General features: G+C 50.8%; 2 protein-coding genes across 2 annotated transcripts in view; one reads left to right on the top strand and one right to left on the bottom strand.

Annotated features, from left to right (window-relative positions):
- Positions 1–10,168, bottom strand: part of ACER1 (alkaline ceramidase 1) — a 47,982-nt gene extending 37,814 nt beyond the window's left edge. The window contains exons 1-3 of the mRNA XM_031660065.1: positions 9,893–10,168; positions 4,624–4,688; positions 3,155–3,252 (exon numbers count right to left, since the gene is read on the bottom strand). The gene's annotated coding sequence lies outside the window, so the exon portion shown is untranslated. The remainder of the gene's footprint in view (positions 1–3,154; positions 3,253–4,623; positions 4,689–9,892) is intronic.
- Positions 9,236–17,764, top strand: CLPP (caseinolytic mitochondrial matrix peptidase proteolytic subunit). Its single transcript, XM_003914751.3, has 6 exons — positions 9,236–9,551; positions 9,649–9,720; positions 10,203–10,299; positions 12,529–12,716; positions 14,034–14,139; positions 17,394–17,764. Exons 1-6 carry the CDS (start codon positions 9,354–9,356, stop codon positions 17,564–17,566), a joined length of 834 nt encoding a protein of 277 aa, XP_003914800.1. The 5' UTR covers positions 9,236–9,353; the 3' UTR covers positions 17,567–17,764.
- The last annotated feature ends 2,463 nt before the right edge of the window (positions 17,765–20,227 follow it).

Raw genomic sequence — 20,227 nt, 5'->3', positions numbered from 1 at the left:
TTTATAGGAATAAAAACATCAGGAGCTAGGCCGGGCGCGGTGGCTCAAGCCTGTAATCCCAGCACTTTGGGAGGCCGAGACGGGCGGATCACAAGGTCAGGAGATCGAGACCATCCTGACTAACATGGTGTGAAACCCCGTCTCTACTAAAAAATACAAAAAACTAGCCGGGCGAGGTGGCGGGCGCCTGTAGTCCCAGCTACTCGGGAGGCTGAGGCAGGAGAATGGCATAAACCCGGGAGGCGGAGCTTGCAGTGAGCTGAGATCCGGCCACTGCACTCCAGCCTGGGCGACAGAGCAAGACTCTGTCTAAAAAAAAAAAAAAAAACCTCAGGAGCTGTACCCCAATGCTGTGTACATAGTAAATGCTCAGTAAATATCAATGGAATAAATAAACAAATTTCCCAGCTCCTCTGCAGCCAGGTGTGGCCATGTGAATAGATCCTAGCCAATAGAAACTTTATGTGACACAATCACCCTACCAACTCTGGATGCCAACCTCGACTGTGACTGGGAGAGAAAGACATGTCTATCTTATCTAAGTCTTTGGTATTTCTCTCCCTCACAGTCATACCTAACTATGTAATTAAACCAGTGAAGACACTCAATAAATATGAGTTATGGGCCGGGCGTGGTGGCTCACGCCTATAATCCCAGCACTTTGGGAGGCCGAGGCGGGCGGATCATGAGGTCAAGAGATCGAGACCATCCTGGCCAACACGGTGAAACCTGTCTCTACTGAAAATACAAAAAATTAGCCGGGCATGATGGTGGGCACTTGTAGTTCCAGCTACTCGGGAGGCTGAGGCAGGAGAATCGCTTGAACCTGGGAGGTGGGGGTTGCAGTGAGCCGAGATTGTGCCATTGCACTCCAGCCTGGGCAAAAAGAACGAAACTCCATCTCAAAAATAATCATAAATAAAGAAGAGTTATAGTCCATACTGTGGATGCTTGATAATTTGGTTTAAAATTTGGCCAGGCACAGTGGCTCATGCCTGTAATCCCAGCACTTTGAGAGGCCAAGGCAGGAGGATCGTTTGAGACCAGGAGTTTGAGTTCTGCCTGGACAACATAGCAAGACCCTGCCCTTACCAAAAAAAAAATTAGCCGGGTGTATTGGCATGCACCTGTGGTCCCAGCTACTCAGGAGGCTGATGCAAGAGGATCGCTTGAGCCTAGGAGGTCAAGGCTGCAGTGAGCCATGATTGGGCTACTGCACTCCAGCCTGGGTGACAGAGTGAGATGCTGTCTCCAAAAATTAAATAATAAACTAATTTTAAAATTCAAACCATTCAAGTCGTCCCCTCTTACGAGGCATTTATTTGCAATTCTTTGCTAATATGGGTATGATAGACTATCTCCAGAGACACTCGCCATCACTTCCCATCCTGTTATGCCCCTGCCACTCCTCCCCCGAGTCTATTTCATCTCCTCTTCCCCTCGAATTTGGGTTGGGCCATGTGACTTGCTCTGACCAATGGAATGTGGCGGAAGAGCTACCATGTGGCTTCCAAGCCGATCATTTAAGAAGACAAGTAGCGGCCGGGCGCGGTGGCTCAAGCCTGTAATCCCAGCACTTTGGGAGGCCGAGACGGGCGGATCACGAGCTCAGGAGATCGAGACCATCCTGGCTAACACGGTGAAACCCCATCTCTATTAAGAAATACAAAAAACTAGCCGGGCGAGGTGGCGGGCGCCTGTAGTCCCAGCTACTCGGGAGGCTGAGGCCGGAGAATGGCGTGAACCCGGGAGGCGGAGCTTGCAGTGAGCTGAGATCCGGCCACTGCAGTCCAGCCTGGGTGACAGAGCGAGACTCCGTCTCAAAAAAAAAAAAAAAAGAAGACAAGTAGCTTTTGCTAACTCTCTCTGAAGTCGGTTGCCATATGGGGAACAAAGACCACCATACCGTGAGGGAGCCCAAGCAGCCACGTGGAGAGAGAGAAGACTCACTGGGGCTCCAGATATGTGAGTGGAGAATGTTCCTTGTGGATGTTCCAGCCCCAGGAAATCCTAGCTGAGCCCAGTCCAGATTCTCAAATTATGAGAAATGATAAACTGTGGTTGTTTCAAACTCCTAAGTTTAGGAGTGGTTTGTTACACAGCATTAACTAACTGAAACACAGGTGATGAACAACTCTGCCATAAGCAACTTTGTGGTCAAATCTTAGCGCACAGGTGCACACCTTTGATCATTTCCTAAAAACAAATGACTAGAAGTGGGTTCTGTGAATTTGAAATTTGGTGTCAACTTGATTCCCAGAGAAGCTGTACCAAAGTCCATGAGCCATTTATTGACGCATCCATTCATCCACAGCCTCTTCAGCACTGAGAGTTTCCTTTTCTTTTCCTAATTTTCCATTTCTATCATTTCAATAGGCCCATTTGCATTCATTCCAGAGAAGGTAACAGCGATGACAGCTTCTCTCTGATCATGGAGTGATAACCAAAAACCAGTAGGGCAGGTTGATTTGCAGCCAAGAGCCAAAATACTCATTCATTCAGAACTTACTGAGCAAGGTTTAGAGGAACAAAAACAGTAAATATTTATGGAGTCCAGGTGTGCTAGCTCACGCCTGTAATCCCAGCACCGAGAGGCCAAGGCATGAGGATCATTTGAGGTCATGAGTTCAATATCAGCTTGGACAACAACATAAGAGAAATTCTGTCTCTACAAAAACAAAAACAAGCCGGGCGCGGTGGCTCACGCCTGTAATCCCAGCACTTTGGGAGGCCGAGGCGGGCGGATCACGAGGTCAGGAGATCGAGACCATCCTGGCGAACACGGTAAAACCCCGTCTCTACTAAAGATACAAAAAAAGTAGCCGGGCGTGGCGGCGGGCGCCTGTAGTCCCAGCTTCTAGGGAGGCTGAGGCAGGAGAATGGCGTGAACCCGGGAGGCGGGGAGCTTGCAGTGAGCGGAGATCCCACCACTGCACTCCCGCCTGGGTGACACAGCGAGACTCCGTCTCAAAAAAAAAAAAAAAAAAAAAAAAAAAAAAAATTAGCTGGGCGTGCTGGCTTGCACCTGTAGTCTCAGCGACTTAGCAAGCTAAGGTGGGAGGATTGCTTGAACCCAGGAGGTCAAGGCTACAGTGAGCCATGTTCACACCACTGTACTCTAGTCTGAGTGACAAAGCAAGGGAGACAAACTCACCTTCAACTCCTTCCCTGTGTTGACATCCCAGCGCTTTGGGACGCCGAGGTAAGAGGGTTGCTTGAGACCAGCCTGGACGGCATAGTGAGGCTCTGCCTCTACAAAATAAAAATCAATAAATAAAGTTGCTTTTTTTTTTCCCATCTATTTCAGATCACTATCCACTTTCATCTAAATCGTGGTTCTTGGCCAGGTACAGTGGCTCACACCTGTATCCCCAGCACTTTGGGAGGCAGAGGCAGGTGGATCACCTGAGGTCAGGACTTCGAGACCAGCCTGACCAACATGGTGAAACCCCGTCTCTACTAAAAATACAGAATTAGCCGGGCGTGGTGGCATGTGCATCTATTCTCAGCTACTTGGGAGGCTGAGGCAGGAGAATCGCTTGAACCGGCAAGGGGGAGGCTGCAGTGAGCTCAGATCATACCATTGCACAACGGCCTGGGCAACAAGAGTGAAACCCTGTCTCATAAAATAAAATAAAATGAAATAAAATAAAATGAAATAAATCACGGTTCTCAGGCCAGCTGTGATGGCTCACACCTGTAATCTCAGCACTTTGGGAGGCTGAGGCAGGTGGATCACCTGAGGTCAGGAGTTTGAGAACAGCCTGTCCAACATGGTGAAACCCCATCTCTAATAAAAATACAAAAATTAGCCAGGCACGGTGGTGCGTGCCTGTAGTCCCAACTGCTTGGGAGTGTCAGGCAGGAGAATCGCTTGAACCCGAGAGATGGAGGTTGCAGTGAGCCAAGATCATACCACTGCACCCTAACCTGGACGACAGAGCGAGAAACTGTCTCAAAAAAAAAATAAATTAAATAAATAAGTAAATAAATAAATAAAGTGTGATTCTCAGCTGGGAGCGACTCTGCCCCCTGGGGGATACTTGGCAAATGTCTGAGACACTTTTTATCGTTAGGGGAGCATTTTTTTTTAATTGATGGGGGTAGGGGTGGGGGTGCTCCTGCTATCCAGTGGGTAAAGACCAGGGATGCTGCTCAGCACCCTACAGTGGCCTGAGTGGCCTTTTGTCCTCTCAAAGAATTCTCCAACTCAGATCTTCAATCGTGCCAAGGTTGAAAAACCCTACTTTAAGTGAAATGCAATAGAATAGGATCAAATAGAATAGAAAATATCAAAGGACATTGCTCAAATAATAAGTTTCATTTCATAAGACTTTTGTATTTTTGTATACTCAGACACTATATTAGATACGTTTCTCCTTGTGAGCCCGTATCAAAAAGCTTTAATGGACTGAGTGCAGCGGCACACGCCTGTAATCCCAGCACTTTGGGAGGCCAAGGCAGGAGGATTGCTTGAGCTCAGGAATTTGAGACCAGCCTGAGCAACATATTGATACCTTGTCTCTGCAAAAAAAAAAAAAAAACTTTAAAAACATTAGCAGGCCCTGTTGGCGTGTGCCTGTGGTCCCGGCTACTTGGTAAGCTGAGGTTGGGAGGATTTACCTGAGTCCAGAAGTTTGAGGCAGCCGTGAGCTATGCACCAGAGCCAAACAAGATAGCAGAATGTTCTGCAAATAGAAAAAGAAACAAATGAATTAATGCAATTGTTTATGATGGCAGTCACACCAAAATGAAAATTAAACAAGGCAAATGTTCTAGAGTGCCTGGGATATTAGCAAAGGTATTCAGGGAAGGCTTCTCTCGGGGATGACATTTGAACTGAGATTTTTTTCTTTTTTTTTTTTTTGAGATGGAGTCTCACTTTGTCACCCAGGCTGGAATGCAATGGCGTAATCTTGGCCTACTGCAACTTCTGCCTCCCGGGATCAAGCGATACTCCTGCCTCGGTCTCCCAAGTAGCTGGGACTACAGGCACGGGCCAACATGCCTGGCTAATTTTTGTGTTTTTAGTAGAGACAGGGTTTCACCCTGTTGGTCAGGTTGGTCTCGAACTCCTGACCTCAGGTTATCTGCCTGCCTCGGCCTCCCAAAGTGCTGGGATTACAACCGTGAGCCACTGTGCCCGGCTTTGAGTTGAGATTTACATGTTGGAAGAAGCCAGGACTCCATGCAGAGTAAAGCAAAGGCTTTGTGGCTGGACTGAGCTTGGTGTGTTTGGGGCATGAAAAGCAGACCAGGGTAGGGAAGGAGATAAGGAGAGTCGGCAGGGGAGATGGGGAACCGTGGTTCAATTCAGCTTTCTCAGTTGAGCTCGGTGGCTCACACCCGTGATCTGAGGACTTTGGGAGGCCGAGGCGGGTGGATCACTTGAGGTCAGGAGTTGCAGACCAGTCTGGCCAACATGGTCAAACCCTGTCTCTACTAAAAATACAAAAGTTAGCTGGGCGTGATGGTGGGTGCTACTCGGGAGGCCAAGGCCTGAGAATCGCTTGAACTCGAGAGGCAGAGGCTGCAGTGAGCCAAGATCGTGAGCGAGAGACCCCGTCTTAAAAAAAAAAAAAAAAAAAAAAAAAAATTGGCTTTCTCGGGGATCTCTTAGAGTGAAGAATGAAGAAGAGACAGTGTGTCACAGTGACATGGGCGAAACTGGAGTACCTGTTAGGGAACTATTAACAATGAAGAAAGTGAAAAGCAGTTGCAATGCAGAGAAATGAAGCTGATTAAACAAAGGAAGACAGGGAGGACATCTAAGAGGACCTCGCCACCCCACGTCAGAGGTTGGGCAGGCAGGGGGTGCAGGGTAGCGTCCGTAGGAGTGGAGGAGTGGCTGCAGGGATGGTGGCAGTTGCTGTCCTGGCCCTTCTCCCCAGGGCGGGGGCAGGAGCTGGGGCCCTGGGGGAACCGGCCAGGCAGGGCCACCCACCTGACTCACAGCAGAAACTGGGACAGCGGCTGTAATCCCAGCTACTTGGGAGGGTGAGTCAGGAGAATCACTTGAACCCAGGAGGCAGAGGATGCAGTGAGCCGAGATCACGCCACTGCACTCCAGCCTGGGCATTAAGAGCAAAAGTCCATCTCAAAAACAAAACAAAACAAAAACAAACAAACAAACAAAAAAACGAATCACAGCAGACTCCTGAAGTGGATTTTGAGGTATAAGAAGGAGTTTACCAAGCAGTAAGTGGTAGACTCTTTGTTTTTTTTTTTTTTGGTGACAGAGCGAGACCCTGACTCAAAACAAAAAAAGAGTCTACCAGCTGGGCGTGGTGGCTCATGCCTGTAATCCCAGCACTTTGGGAGGCAGAGGCAGGTGGATCCTGAGGTCAGGAGATCGAGACCATCCTGGCCAACATGGTGAAATCCCATCTCTACTAAAAATACAAAAATGAGCTGGGCAGGCCGGGCGCGGTGGCTCAAGCCTGTAATCCCAACACTTTGGGAGGCCGAGGCGGGCAGATCACGAGGTCAGGAGATCACTGGCTAACACAGTGAAACCCTGTCTCTACTAAAAATACAAAAAATTAGCCGGGCGTAGTGGCGGGCGCCTGTAGTCCCAGTTACTTGGGAGGGCTGAGGCAGGAGAATGGTGTGAACCCGGGAGTCGGAGGTAGGAATGAGCCGAGATTGTGCCATTGCACTCCAGCCTGGGCAAGACTCCGTCTCAAAAAAAAAAAAAAAAAAAAAAGAGTCTACCACTTACTGCTTGGTAAACTCCTTCTTATACATCAAAATCCACTTCAGGAGTCTGCTGTGACTCTTTTTTGTTTGTTTGTTTGTTTGTTTTGTTTTGTTTTTGAGACGGAGTTTTGCTCTTACTCCCCAGGCTGGAGTGCAGTGGCGCGATCTCGGCTCGCTGCATCCTCTGCCCCCTGGGTTCAAGTGATTCTCCTGACTCACCCTCCCAAGTAGCTGGGATTACAGGCATGCGCCACCATGTCCAGATTATTTTGTATTTTTAATAGAGATGGAGTTTCACTGTGTTGGTCAGGCTGGTCTCGAACTCCTGTCCTTAGGTGATCCACCCGCCTTGGGACCCCAAAGTGCTGGGATTACAGGTGTGAGCCACTACAACACCTCGCCTGAACCTGCTGTGATTGGAAGGACTGCCCGGGAAAAAAACAAAAAAAAAACAAAAACAAAAAATAAAACCCACTTCAAATAGACCCCCATGTGGGAGGACTTGAGACTTCCATGGTCCCTGATCTAAGACATCAATAAATAATTCAGACTGGGTACTTTTTACACATTTTTGGACCCTTTCTGAGGACCTTCTGCACAAACCTAGGAGGTAGGTTATCATTATCCCCATTCTGCAGATGCCTCCAAAGCCCTCTGCCTTTTACCTATCTCCTTTATCACCTCTTCATCTCTTGGTTCAATGTGCATTTAATGAGCACCTACTGTGTGTCAGGCACCATTCTAGACTTTGGGGATGAAGTAGTGACACTGGCTTTCTCGGGGATCTCTTAGAGTGAAGAGTGAAGAAGAGACAGTGTGTCACAGTGACATGGGCGAAACTGGAGTACCCGTTAGGGAGCTGTTAACAATGAAGAACGTGAAAAGCAGTTGCCATGTGGAGAAATGAAGCTGATTAAACAAAGGGAGACAGGGAGGGCATCTAAGAGGACCCCGCCACCCCACATCAGAGGCTGGGCAGGCAGGAGGTGCAGGGCAGCGTCCGGAGGAGTGGAGGAGTGAAGTCGTGACACTATCTTAGATAGTGACATTGAACTGAATGATGCAAAAAAATCTGCCTTGAGAAGGTGTGGCAAAAAAACCAGAAGTCCCAACATTACCAGGAATCTTCCTACTTCCACCCTTTTGCCCATTCTTTATCCTCTGCTGGAAATGCCTTTCCCCAGCTAACGAACTCCTACTTATCCTTCAAAGCCCAATTCCAATACCCGCTTCTCCTAGGAAAGCTTTCCAGTCTGATCTCCAGGCAGAATCCGCAACACCCTTCTCTGGGCTCCCACAGACTGGGGTCCCTCGCTCTACTCCACAGGTGGCCAAAAAATGAATGAGGAGGTCGGCCACAGCAGGCTGGAAGCTCTTCAAGGCCAAGATCCAGGCTAAGTCCTCTCTGGGACCCCTCTTCCAAGATAGCTGTGGGAACACTGCAGCTTTTTTTTTTTTTTTTTTTTTTTTTTTTGAGACGGAGTCTTGCTCTGCCGCCCAGGCTGGAGTGCAGGGGCATGATCTCGGCTCACTGCAAGCTCCACCTCCGGGGTTCACACCATTCTCCTGCCTCAGCCTCCTGAGTACCTGGGACTACAGGTGCCCATCACCTTGCCTGGATAATTTTTTGTAGTTTTAGTAGAGACGGGTTTCACCGGGTTAGCCAGGATGGTTTCGATCTCATTACCTCGTGATCCGCCCGCCTCGGCCTCCCCAAGTGTTAGGATTACAGGCGTGAGCCACCGTGCCCAACCCTGCAGCTATTTTTAAAATAAGGAATAAGTGGGGTGTGGTGGCTTACTCCTGTAGCCCCAGCATTTTGGGAGGCCAAGGTGGGAAGATCACTTGAGGCCAGGAGTTTGAGACCAGACTGGGTGACATAGTAACAGTCCATCTCTAATATATATATATTTGCCAGATGTGGTAGTGCACAGCTGTAGTCCCAGCTACTCTGGAGAGCAAGGTGGGAGGGAGGGTCGCTTGGGCCCAGAAATTTGAGGCTGCATTGAGCTAGGATGGCGCCACTGCACTCCAGCCTGGGCCACAGAGTGAGATTCTCTCTCAAAAAAATAAAAATAAATAAAATAAAGCAGAAACAGTAGAAAACGAGGCCAGGCGCAGTGGCTCATGCCTGTAACCCCAGCACTTTGGGAGGCCAAGGTGGGAGGATCACAAGCTCAGGAGTTCAAGACCAGCCTGGCCAACATGGTGAAACCCCGTCTCTACTAAAAATACAAAAATTAGCCAGGTGTGGTGGTGTGTGCCTGTAATCCCAGCTACTGGGGCAGCTGAGCCAGGAGAATGGCTTGAATCCAGCAGGCAGAGGTTGCAGTGAGCCAAGATCGTGCCACCGCACTCCAGCCCGGGTGACAGAGCAAGACTTCGTCTCAAAAAAAGAGAAAAAAGAAAACGAAGACGAATTGGTCGTTAAGGGAACTCGAACTGTAGACTCTAAAGCTTCTCCAGCCCCGCCCACTCTATTTACTTCACTGGCTCCTCCCTTTCAGGTTCCGATCCTAGCCCCGCCCCACCCTTAACGGCGCCCGCCCACACTCCCGGAAGTGGGCGGCCTAGCGAGAGCGCTCCTAGGCGCAAAGCACGCCGGAAGTTGTAGTTCCGCCATCGGACGGAAGCCGACCGGGGCGTATGGAGGGATGTGGCCCGCAATATTAGTTGGGGGGGCCCGGGTGGCGGCATGCAGGTACCCCGCGCTGGGGCCTCGCCTCGCCGCTCACTTTCCAGCGCAGCGGCCGCCGCAGCGGACACCCCAAAACGGCCTGGTCCTGCAGCGGAGCCTGCACGCGACGGCGGCCCGGGCTCTCCCGCTCATTCCCATCGTGGTGGAGCAGACGGTACGGCGGCCGGGCGGGGACACGGCCCGGGGGCTCCGGGCTGGGTGAGGATCGGAGGGCTGCCCGCGACCCCTCACCTACATCTTTCTACCCTCAGGGTCGCGGCGAGCGCGCCTATGACATCTACTCGCGGCTGCTGCGGGAGCGCATCGTGTGCGTCATGGGCCCGGTGAGCGCGCCGGGACCCTCCCCAGGACTCTCCCAAGCGCCTGCCCAGACCCCCTGCGCCCCTCCTTCCCCGGCCCCAGACTTTCTTTCCCCAGGCTCTGCTCCCCTTCCAACCCCCTTCCCTCTCCTTCTGACTCCCCTCCTGGCTCCCGGTCTCCCCACCCGCTCCTCACCTCTTCCCCTCTGCTCCTCGCCTCTTGAGCTCCCACTGCCTTCCTGACACCTGGCACCGCTCTCCTCATTCCTAGGGGCAAGACTCTTCGCAGGTGTTCTGACCCTTTCCTTTCCTTTCCTGTGTCCTGAGCCCCGCCTGGGTCCTAGCCACTACTCTCTCCCCATCCGCTTCTGGGTCCTAAATTCTTCCCCACCCCTTTTATTTGGGCCCTGGTCCCCCTTCCTGGTTCTCTGACCCATCCCCAGCAGCCTTAAAACTCTCTCTCCCCGCCCCGAATCTGGGAACACCCCTGCCCTCTCCACCTGCAGATCGATGACAGCGTTGCCAGCCTTGTTATCGCACAGCTCCTCTTCCTGCAGTCCGAGAGCAACAAGAAGCCCATCCACATGTACATCAACAGCCCTGGTGAGCAAGCAGGGGCTTTCCTAGGTGCCAGGGGCGCTCGTCAGGGCGCACGGGTGACTCAGGGGACCAGAATCCCGGGTCAGGGATGTTCTGTCTCTGGGAAAGGGTGCAGAGCGTCAGAGTTCCAGAAGTGGCTTGAAACCGCCAAAAGGTGCCTGTTGCTGGCTTTTGAGCCTCGGTTCACAAGTCAGGATGTGGCCTCTTTGATCCTGCACATACTGTTCTGCCAACCTGACCCGGCTAACATTTAAAAATTGTAGATTAAAAAAAAAAAAAAAAATGTAGATTTTAGCCTGGGCACGATAGCTCTCACCTGTAATCCCAACACTTTGGGAGGCTGAGGTGGGCGAATTGGTTGAGCTCAGGAGTTCAAGACCAGCCTGGGTAACATAGTGAGACCCCATCTCTACAAAAAAAGTACAAAGATGTGGCGCGTGCCTGTAGTCCCAGCAACTCGGGAGGCTGAAGGGAGAAGGATCACTTGAGCCCAGGAGGTCGGGGGCTGTAGTGAGCCCGTCTCAAATATAATAATAATAATTGGTAGATTTTTCCCCTCCCCCAAAAAAGTAGTCAGTTTGGATTGACCACTTACAATTGGGGCTTTTTTTTTTTTTTTTTTGAGATGGAGTCTCGCTCTGTCACCGAGGCTGGAGTGCAGTGTCGCAGTCTCAGCTCACTGCAACCTCTGCCTCCTGGGTTCAAGCGATTCTCCAGCTTCAGCTTCCCAAGTAGCTGGGAATTACAGGCATGTGTCACCATGCCCATCAAATTTTTTGTATTTAGTAGAGATGAGGTTTCACCATGTTGGTCAGGCTGGTCTCGAACTCCTGAGCTCAAGTGATCCACCCACCTCGGCCTCCCAAAGTGCTGGGATTACAGGCATGAGCCACTATGCCTGGCCTGATTTCTAGTTTCTCTTGGAAATTTAGTAGATCTGGTCCCGTGGGTCCACTGGCACATGTGGCAAGAGTCAGCACACTGTAAAGCAAGCACTCTCCCTTTTGCCTGCACCTGGCCCGTGTCACCTGTTTTTGTCACCTGCCAACCCCTGGAAGCATTTGTGTTGGTGAACCCTGCTTTAAAGAGCTGCTTCTAGGCCGGGCGCGGTGGCTCACGCTTGTAATTCCAGCACTTTGGGAGGCCGAAGCGGGCTGATCACTTGAGGTTAGGAGTTTGAGAGCAGCCTGGCCAACATGGTGAAATCCCATCTCTACTAAAAATACAAAAATTGGCCGGGCACAGTGGCTCACGCCTGTAATCCCAGCACTTTGGGAGGCCGAGGCAGGCAGATCACGAGGTCAGGAGATCAAGACCATCCTGGTTGACATGGTGAAACCCCGTCTCTACTAAAAATACAAAAAAATTAGCCGGGCATGGTGGTGGGTGCCTGTAGTCCCGGCTACTTGGGAGGCTGAGGCAGGAGAATGGAGTGAATCCGGGAGGCAGAGCTTGCAGTGAGCCGAGATCGCGCCACTGCACTCCAGCCTGGGCAACACAGCCAGACTCCGTCTCAAAAAAAAAAGAAAAAAAATTAGCCGAGCGTGGTGGCGTACTTGTAATCCAGCTACTCGGGAGGCTGAGGCGGGAGAATTGCATGAACCCGGGAGGCAGAGATTGCAGTGAGCCGAGATCGCACCACTGCACTCCAGCCTGGGTGACAGAGTGAGACTCTGTCTCGAAATATATATATATATAGCTGCTTCTGGCTAGGCGTGGTGGCTCACATCTGTAATCTCAACACTTTGGGAGGATCGCTTGAGCCCAGGAGTTCGAGACCAGCCTAGGCAACACAGTGAAACCCAGTCTTAATTTTTTTTTTTTTTTTTGAGACAAGAGTCTCACTCTGTCGCCCAGGCTGGAGTGCAGTGGCGCGATCTGGGCTCACTGCAAGCTCCGCCTCCCGGGTTCACGCCATTCTCCTGCCTCAGCCTCCGGAGTAGCTGGGACTACAGGCACCCGCAACCATGCCCGGCTAATTTTTTGTATTTTTAGTAGAGACGGGGTTTCACCGTGTTAGCCAGGATGGTCTGGATCTCCTGACCTCGTGATCCACCTGCCTCAGCCTCCCAAAGTGCTGGGATTATAGGCAGGAGCCACTGTGCCCGGCGGTCTTAATTTTTAAAAAAGGAAGGGGGCTGCATCTGTTCCACTCTCCCCAGGGTTAGGAGATGAAATAGGAAAAGGGTTGGGGGAGCTGGTCCAGCCCCTCACTTGCTCCCCCACTCACAGGTGGTGTGGTGACCGCGGGCTTGGCCATCTACGACACGATGCAGTACATCCTCAACCCTATCTGCACGTGGTGCGTGGGCCAGGCCGCCAGCATGGGCTCCCTGCTTCTCGCCGCCGGCAGCCCGGGCATGCGCCACTCGCTCCCCAACTCCCGTATCATGATCCACCAGCCCTCAGGAGGCGCCCGGGTGAGTGCCAGACACACGAGCTGCTGTCAGGATTCAGGACAGGGTCTAGACAGAAGGACTGACTGGGTGGAAGTCAGGTGTGGGAGTGGATGTCTTAAAATGTGCAGGCTGGGCTGGGTGTGGTGGCTTAGGCCTGTAATCCTAGCACTTTGGGAGACAGAGGTGGAAGGATCATGTGAGCTCAAGAGTTCGAGGCCAGCCAGGGGAATATAATGAGACCTCGTCTCTATTTAAAAAAAAAAAAAAAAAGGCCCAGCATAGTGGCTCACGCCTGTAAATCTCAGCACTTTGGGAAGCCAGAGCAGGTGGATCATTTGAGGTCAGGAGATCGAGACCAGCCTGGCCAACATGGTGAAATCCCGTCTCTACTAAAAATACAAAAATTAGCTGGGCGTGGTGGTGCGCACCTGTAATCCCAGCTAATTTGGGAGGCTGAGGCGGGAGAATCGCTTGAACCCAGGAGGTGGAAGTTGCAGCGAACGGAGATGGTGCCACTGCACTCCAGCCTGGATGGCAGAGCAAGACTCTGTCTCAAAACAACAAAGGAAAGAAAAGAAAGTACACTCAGGAGTTGTTTGCTCTCTCTTAAGAATTAGCTTCCGCCGGGCGCAGTGGCTCACATCTGTAATCCCAGCACTTTGGGAGGCCAAGGCAGGAGGATCACTTGAGGCCAAGAATTTAAGACCAGCCTGGGCAGTGGTGAGACCCTATCTCTACCAAAAATTTTCAAATGACTCAGGCGTGGTTATGCTTGCCTCTGGTCCCAGCTACTCAGGAGGCTGACGTGGGAGGATTGAGCCTGAGAGGTCAGGGCTACGATGAGCTATCTTGCACCGCTGCAGTCCAGCCCTAGGAACAGAGCAAGACCCTGTCTCAAAAAAAAAAAAAAAAAAGCAGGATTACAATTGGGCATGACGGCTCATGTCTTTAATCGCAGCACTTTGGGAGGCCGAGATGGGAGGATCACTTGAGGCCAGGAGTTTGAGACCAGTCTGGGCAACCTAGCAAGACCTCATCTCTTAAAAAAAAAAAAAAGGTTTAGCTAATGCAAGACAGAGAGACACTGTTCCTCCCAGTCTGCAAGGCTTCAGATGCAGAAAATAAGAAAACATACTTAATCCAGTCAGAAAGCTTTCCTGGTGGTGGGTGGCAAGATTGAAGCAGGATATCAGGGGATTTACACAACCCCAACCCACCAACCTCAAACCAGAAGCCCAAAGCCCAGGGAGGGCTCCTGAGTACCACCTCCAACCTCCCTGTGAGGGGCTGACACTGATGCCAACCTTTACCCCCTCGCTCCCCTTGGACGTCCCTCAGGGCCAAGCCACAGACATTGCCATCCAGGCAGAGGAGATCATGAAGCTGAAGAAGCAGCTCTATAACATCTATGCCAAGCACACCAAACAGAGCCTGCAGGTGATCGGTGAGCACCCTCCTTTATTTCATCCTGGTCCGTGCACAGGCGGACTAGGTGTTATTCTAAGCCAGGGCTTCTCCACCTGGGCCCTGTGGACTTTCAGGGCTGGATCATTCTCTGGGATGGGACCATCCCGGGCACTGCAGGATGTGTGGCAGCGTCCCTGGCCTCCAGCCACTCCACGCCAGTACTCTCCTCCAACTGTGACAACCAGAAATGTCTCCAGACATCACCAAGTGTTCCCTGGTGGGCAGAATTGCCTGCAGCCAAGAGACACTGTTCTAAGCCCTTTAAAAATACCCTTGGGCGTGGTGGCTCACGCCTGTAATCCCAGCACTTTAGGATGCCAAGGCAGGTGGATGACTTGAGGCCAAGAGTTCAACACCAGCCTGGGCAACATAGCGAAACCCCATCTGTACTACAAATATAAAAATTAGCTGACCATGGTGGTGGGGACCTGTAATCCCCACTGCTCTGGAGGCTGAGGCACGAGAATCGCTCGAACCTGGGAGGTGGAGGTTTCAGTGAGCTGAGTTTGCACCACTGCATTCCAGCCTGGGTGACGGAGCAAGACTGTCTCAAAAAATAAAAGAAAAAAATCAGCTTAGCCAGGTATGGTGGTACACATTTGTAATCCTAGCACTTTGGGAGGCCAAGGTAGGAGGATCACTTGAGCCCAGGAGTTCAAGTCCAGCCTGGGCAACATAGGGAGACCCCATTTCCGTAGAAAATTTAAAAATTGGGCACAGAGGCTCACGCCTGTAATCCCAGCACTTTGGGAGGCCGAGGCGGGGTGGATCACCTGAGATCAGGAGTTCTAGACCAGCCTGGCCAACATGGTGAAACCCCATCTCAACTAAAAGTACAAAAATTAGCCTGGTCTGGTGGCAGGCGCCTGTAATCCCAGCTACTCGGGGGGGCTGAGGTAGGAAAATTGCTTGAGCTCGGGAGGCGGAGGTTGCAGCGAGTCAAGATTGCCCCATCGCACCCCAGCCTGGGGGACAAGAGTGAGACTTCGTCTCAAAAAAAAAAAAAAAAATTTTTTTTAAATTAGCCAGGCATAGTGGCTCATGCCTTTAGTCCCCAGCTACTCAGGAGGCTGAGGCAGGAGGATCTGTGGAATATGAGAGTTTGAGGTTACAGTGAGCTAATTTTTTTTTTTTTTTTTTTTTTTTGAGACAAGGTGTGGCTCTGTCGCTCAGGCTGGAATGCAGTGGCATGATCTCGGCTCATTGCAACCTCTGCCACCTGGGCTCAAGCAATTCCCCTGACTCAGCCTCCTCAGTAACTGAGACTACAGGTATGCACCACCATGCCTGGCTAATTTTTTGATCCAACTGCCTCAGCCTCCCAAAGTTCTGGGATTACAAGTGTGAGTCACCACGCCCAGCCATAATTTTATGAAAATTTAAAAAAAATGAAGCCAGGTGCGGTGGCTCACACCTGCAATCCCATCACTTTGGGAGGCTGAAGTGGGAGGATCACTTCAGTTCAGGAGTTCAAGACCAGCCTGGGCAATATAGTGAAACCCCATCTCATTAAAAAAATAGGCCGGGCACAGTGCCTCACGCCTGTAATCCCAGCACTTTGGGAGGCTGAGGCGGGCGGATCACCAGGTCAGGAGATTGAGACCATCCTGGCTAACATGGTGAAACCCCTTCTCTACTGAAAATACAAAAAATTAGCCGGGCGTGGTGGCGGGCACCTGTAGTCCGAGCTACTCAGGAGGCTGAGGCAGGAGAATGGTGTGAACCTGGGAGGCGGAGCTTGCAGTGAGCAGAGATCACGCCACTGCACTCCAACCTTGGCGAGAGAGCGAGACTCCGGAGTGTCTCAAAAAAAAAAAAAAAAAAAAAAAAATTTTGCGGGGCGCCATGGCTCATGCCTGTAATATCAGCACTTTTGGAGGCCGAGGCGGGTGGATCATGAGGTCAGGAGTTCGAGACCAGCCTGACCAAAAAATGAAAACCCTGCTCTACTGAAAAGACAAAAAATTAGACGGGCATGGTGGCGGGCACCTGTAATCCCAACTACTCAGGAGGCTGAGGCATGAGAATCGCCTGAACCTGAGAGGCGGAGGTTGCAGTGAGCCAAGATCACACCACTGCACTCCAGCCTGGGCGACAGAGCAAGACCCTGTCTCAAAAAAAAAAAAAAGTGAATGTACCACAGCATCACATATGAATCTTGCAAATATAATGTTGCATGAAAGAAGAATAAACACTCTGTGATTCCATTTATTTAAACCATAAAAACAAGCAGAGCTAATTTATGCTGTTAGAGGAGTGGTTGCTTTGGGGCATGGGGAGGGGGTGGCAAGGATTCGTGACCATTGTGGGCCAAAGTAGGGTTTCAGGGGTGCTGGCAATATTCCATCTCTTGGTCTGGGTGCTGGTCCTGTAGGGTATGTTCAGTCCAAAAATCCATCCCACCAGACATTTACGAATCATGTCCTTTCCTGGGTGTATATAATACATCAATAACAATTTTTTTTTTTTTTTTTTTTTTGAGATGGAGTCTCACTTTGTTACCCAGGCTGGAGGGTAGTGGTGCAGTCTCAGCTCACTGCAACCTCCACCTCCCAGGTTGAAGTGATTCTCGTACCTCAGCCTCCCTAGTAGCTGGGATTACAGGTGTTTGCCACCACACCTGGCTCATTTTTGTATTTTAAGTAGAGACAGAGTTTCACCATGTTGGCCATGCCTCCCAAAGTGCTGGGATTACAAGTGTGAGCTGCCGTGCCTGGCCCAGAAACAATTTTTTAAAAAACAAAATTGAAATTGGTATTTTACTGCTACCTAGGGGAAACAGAGGCACTGCAGAATGAGGACATATCTCAGTCAGCTTGAGCTGCTTAACACAACACCACAGACCTCCACAGAGATTTATTTCTTACAGTTCTGGGGGCTGAGAAGTCCAAGGTCAGGGTGCCAGCTGATGTGGTTCTCGGTGAGGGCTCTCTTCCTGGCTTGCAGACAGCCGCCTTCTCCCTGTGTCTTCACATGGTGGAGAGAGAGCAAGTGCACTCGTGTCTCCTCTTATAAGGCCACTAATCCCATCAGAGGGCCCCGACCCCATCTCTCCCTAAAGACCTCCCAAGGACCCTGTCTCCAAATCCCATCCCACCCCACTGGGGGTTGGAGCTTCAACATACGGACTTGGGGTGATGGGCACAACCATTCAGGCCAAAACACGAACCAGACCTGGCCCCGGGTCTCTGCTATTACCCTAATGTGTATCACCTCTTGCTTCCCCACCAGAGTCTGCCATGGAGAGGGACCGCTACATGAGCCCCATGGAGGCCCAGGAGTTCGGCATCTTAGACAAGGTTCTGGTCCACCCTCCCCAGGATGGTGAGGATGAGCCCACGCTGGTGCAGAAGGAGCCTGTAGAAGCAGCACCAGCAGCAGAACCTGTCCCAGCTAGCACCTGAGAGCTGGTCCTCCTCTCCAGAATCACATTAAGGGGCCAGAGGCCAGCCAGACCCCCAGCTGGGCCCTGCTCACCCCTTGCTGCTGGGCCCGGAGGGGCCCCTTGAGGAACTTTTAATTTGCAAGGGTGCCCCCTATGGACAGGGCATTCCAGCTGAGACACTGTGATTTTAAATTAAATCTTTGTGGTCTTTGCTCTGCGTCTGGGACACCCTCCCTCTCTGCACGACGATGGCGTGTACACATCTGTATTTCACAGGCCCCTTGTGTTTTTGTCCTGAACCGAAGAGGTAAGCCATGTCTTCCTTGAGCAGATTCTCCTGATCATATCCTATATTCCAGGCAGTGTTCTTTCGTGAAGAAGACACAAGCAACCATCCTCAAAAGAGCTCCATTCTTGTGGCAGTAGACAGTTATTTAAAAAAAAAAAAAAAAGGCCGGGCGCGGTGGCTCATGCCTGTAATCCCAGCACTTTGGGAGGCCGAGGTGGGTGAATCACAAAGTCAGGAGATCAAGACCATTCTGGCTAACACGGTGAAACCCCGTCTCTACTAAAAATACAAAAATTAGCTGGGCATGGTACACCTATAATCCCAGCTACTCCAGAGGATGAGACAGGAGAATCACTTGAACTTAGGAGGCGGAGGTTGCAGTGAGCAGGATCACGCCACTGCACTCCAGCCTGGGCAACAAAGCAAGACTCTGTCAAAAAAAACAAAAAACACAGGAAAGGTGGCATGCAAGTGTGAGGGTGAGTGTGTTACAGTTTTCTATGGGGTAATCAGGGAAGCCCTCACTGAGAAGGTGGTGGTTGAGCAAAGCCTCAAAGGAGGGGAGGGATGGAGCCTGTGTCCAGGCAGAGGACACAGCCAGTGCAAAGGCCCTGTGGCAGGACAGTACCTGGCATGTGAGAGGACCTATGAGGAGGCCCGTGGCTGAGGGAAGGTGGAAGAGATGAGATCAGAAAGTAGAGGTGAAAATTAGCCAGGCATGGTGGTGTGCTTGAACCCGGGAGGCAGAGGTTGCAGTGAGCCAAGATCACACCACTGCACTCCAGCCTGGGCAACAGAGTGAGATTCTGTCCACAAAAAAAAAAAAAAAAAAAAGTGGAGGTGATTGAGGAGAATAGATCATAAAAGGCCTGACATCTAAAAGGAGGGAGGTGAAACATGGAGAGTTTTGAGAAGAGGAAGGAAAATAAGGATGACTGTGACTCCTGAGGAGTGCACCCTGGACGGAAACTGGAGAGCAGTTAGGAGAGCTGGAGTAATCCAGATGAAAGCTGATGGCAGGCCTGGCCGAGTGGTGAGACAAAGTCAGATTCTAGCTAGGTGGGATGTGACAGAGAGCAGTTTCCAGAAACTCCGAGCTGATGGCCCAAAGCAGGAAGATGGAGACCTGTCACCTGAGATGGGAAGTGTAGGGAAAGGAACAGGCTTGGGGAGGGATCGGGACTTGATTTTGGATATATTATACCTGGTGTTTGTTATGTCCCTCGACATCAGGGTCAAGAGGTTGAAATAAAAATGTAGGCAGCATTAGCATGTAGGTTAATTACCAGTCAGACTGAGAGATGGCTATTGGATTTGGTGCTGTGGATGTCACTGGTGGCCTTAAATCAGGGCATTTCTGGTACTGTGGGAGCCAAAAGCCAGGCTGGAGTGCATCCAGAAAGAATAGGAGGAAATATCAGACATAGACAAGTCTTTCGAGGAATTACACTATCTCCTCGATAGTGTAATGATTACTACACTAAGTGGAGCAGGGAGTTGGGGGGCGGATGTAGCCGGAGGGAGAAATGGGGTCAATAGTTTTCAAAATTCAAGCATTCGGGAGGGGGGCGGGCTATGCTTAGCAGTTACAGTGTTGCACTTTGCATTATGGACATTAAAAATACATAGAAAAGTACCCTGAGCTTTGAGAGGCTGAGGGAAGAGGATCTACCTGAACCCAAGTGTTCGAGGCTGCGGTGAGCTACGATCCTGCCCTTGCACTCCAGCCTGGGCAATAGAGGGAGAAAATAATAAAACATTTTATTATTATTCTGTAAAAAAATAAAAAAATATAGGCCAGGCATGGTGGCTCACTCCCGTAATCCCAGCACTTTGGGAGGCCAAGGCAGGTGCATCACCTGAGGTCAGGAGTTTGAGACCAGCCTGGCCAATGTGGCGAAACCTCATCTCTACTAAAAATACAAAAATTAGCCAGGTGTGGTGGCAGCTGCCCGTAATCCCAGCTACGTGGAAGGCTAAGGCAGGCGAATAGCTTGAACCTGGAAGGCTGAGGTTGCAGTGAGCCAAGACCGCACCATTGCACTCCAGCCTGGGTGGCAAGAGGGAAATTCGGTCTGAAAAACAAAACAAAAAAAGCTGGGCATGGCGGTTTGATGCCTGTAATCCCAGCTATTTGGGAGGCTGAGGCATGAGAATCACACTTAAACGCAGGAGGCAGAGGTTGCAAATCTCCAGGGCCCAAGATCGTGCCACTGTGCTCCAGCCTGGGCAACAGAGTGAGACTATCTCAAAAATAAATAAAAATAAATATAAATAAAAGCAGAGAAAACAGGGTAATGAGACCCCACGTACTTATCACACCAGTTCAACAATTAATTCATGGTCAAATGTGATTCTTCCCTACCCGAACCCCTCCCTGCCTCCACAGCC

The sequence above is a fragment of the Papio anubis genome, chromosome 20 (genome assembly GCF_008728515.1).
Source record: "Papio anubis isolate 15944 chromosome 20, Panubis1.0, whole genome shotgun sequence".
NCBI classification, from domain to species: Eukaryota; Metazoa; Chordata; class Mammalia; order Primates; family Cercopithecidae; genus Papio; species Papio anubis.
The sequence above is the reverse complement of the archived record's forward strand: the minus strand, read 5'-3'. Positions and strand labels throughout refer to the sequence as shown.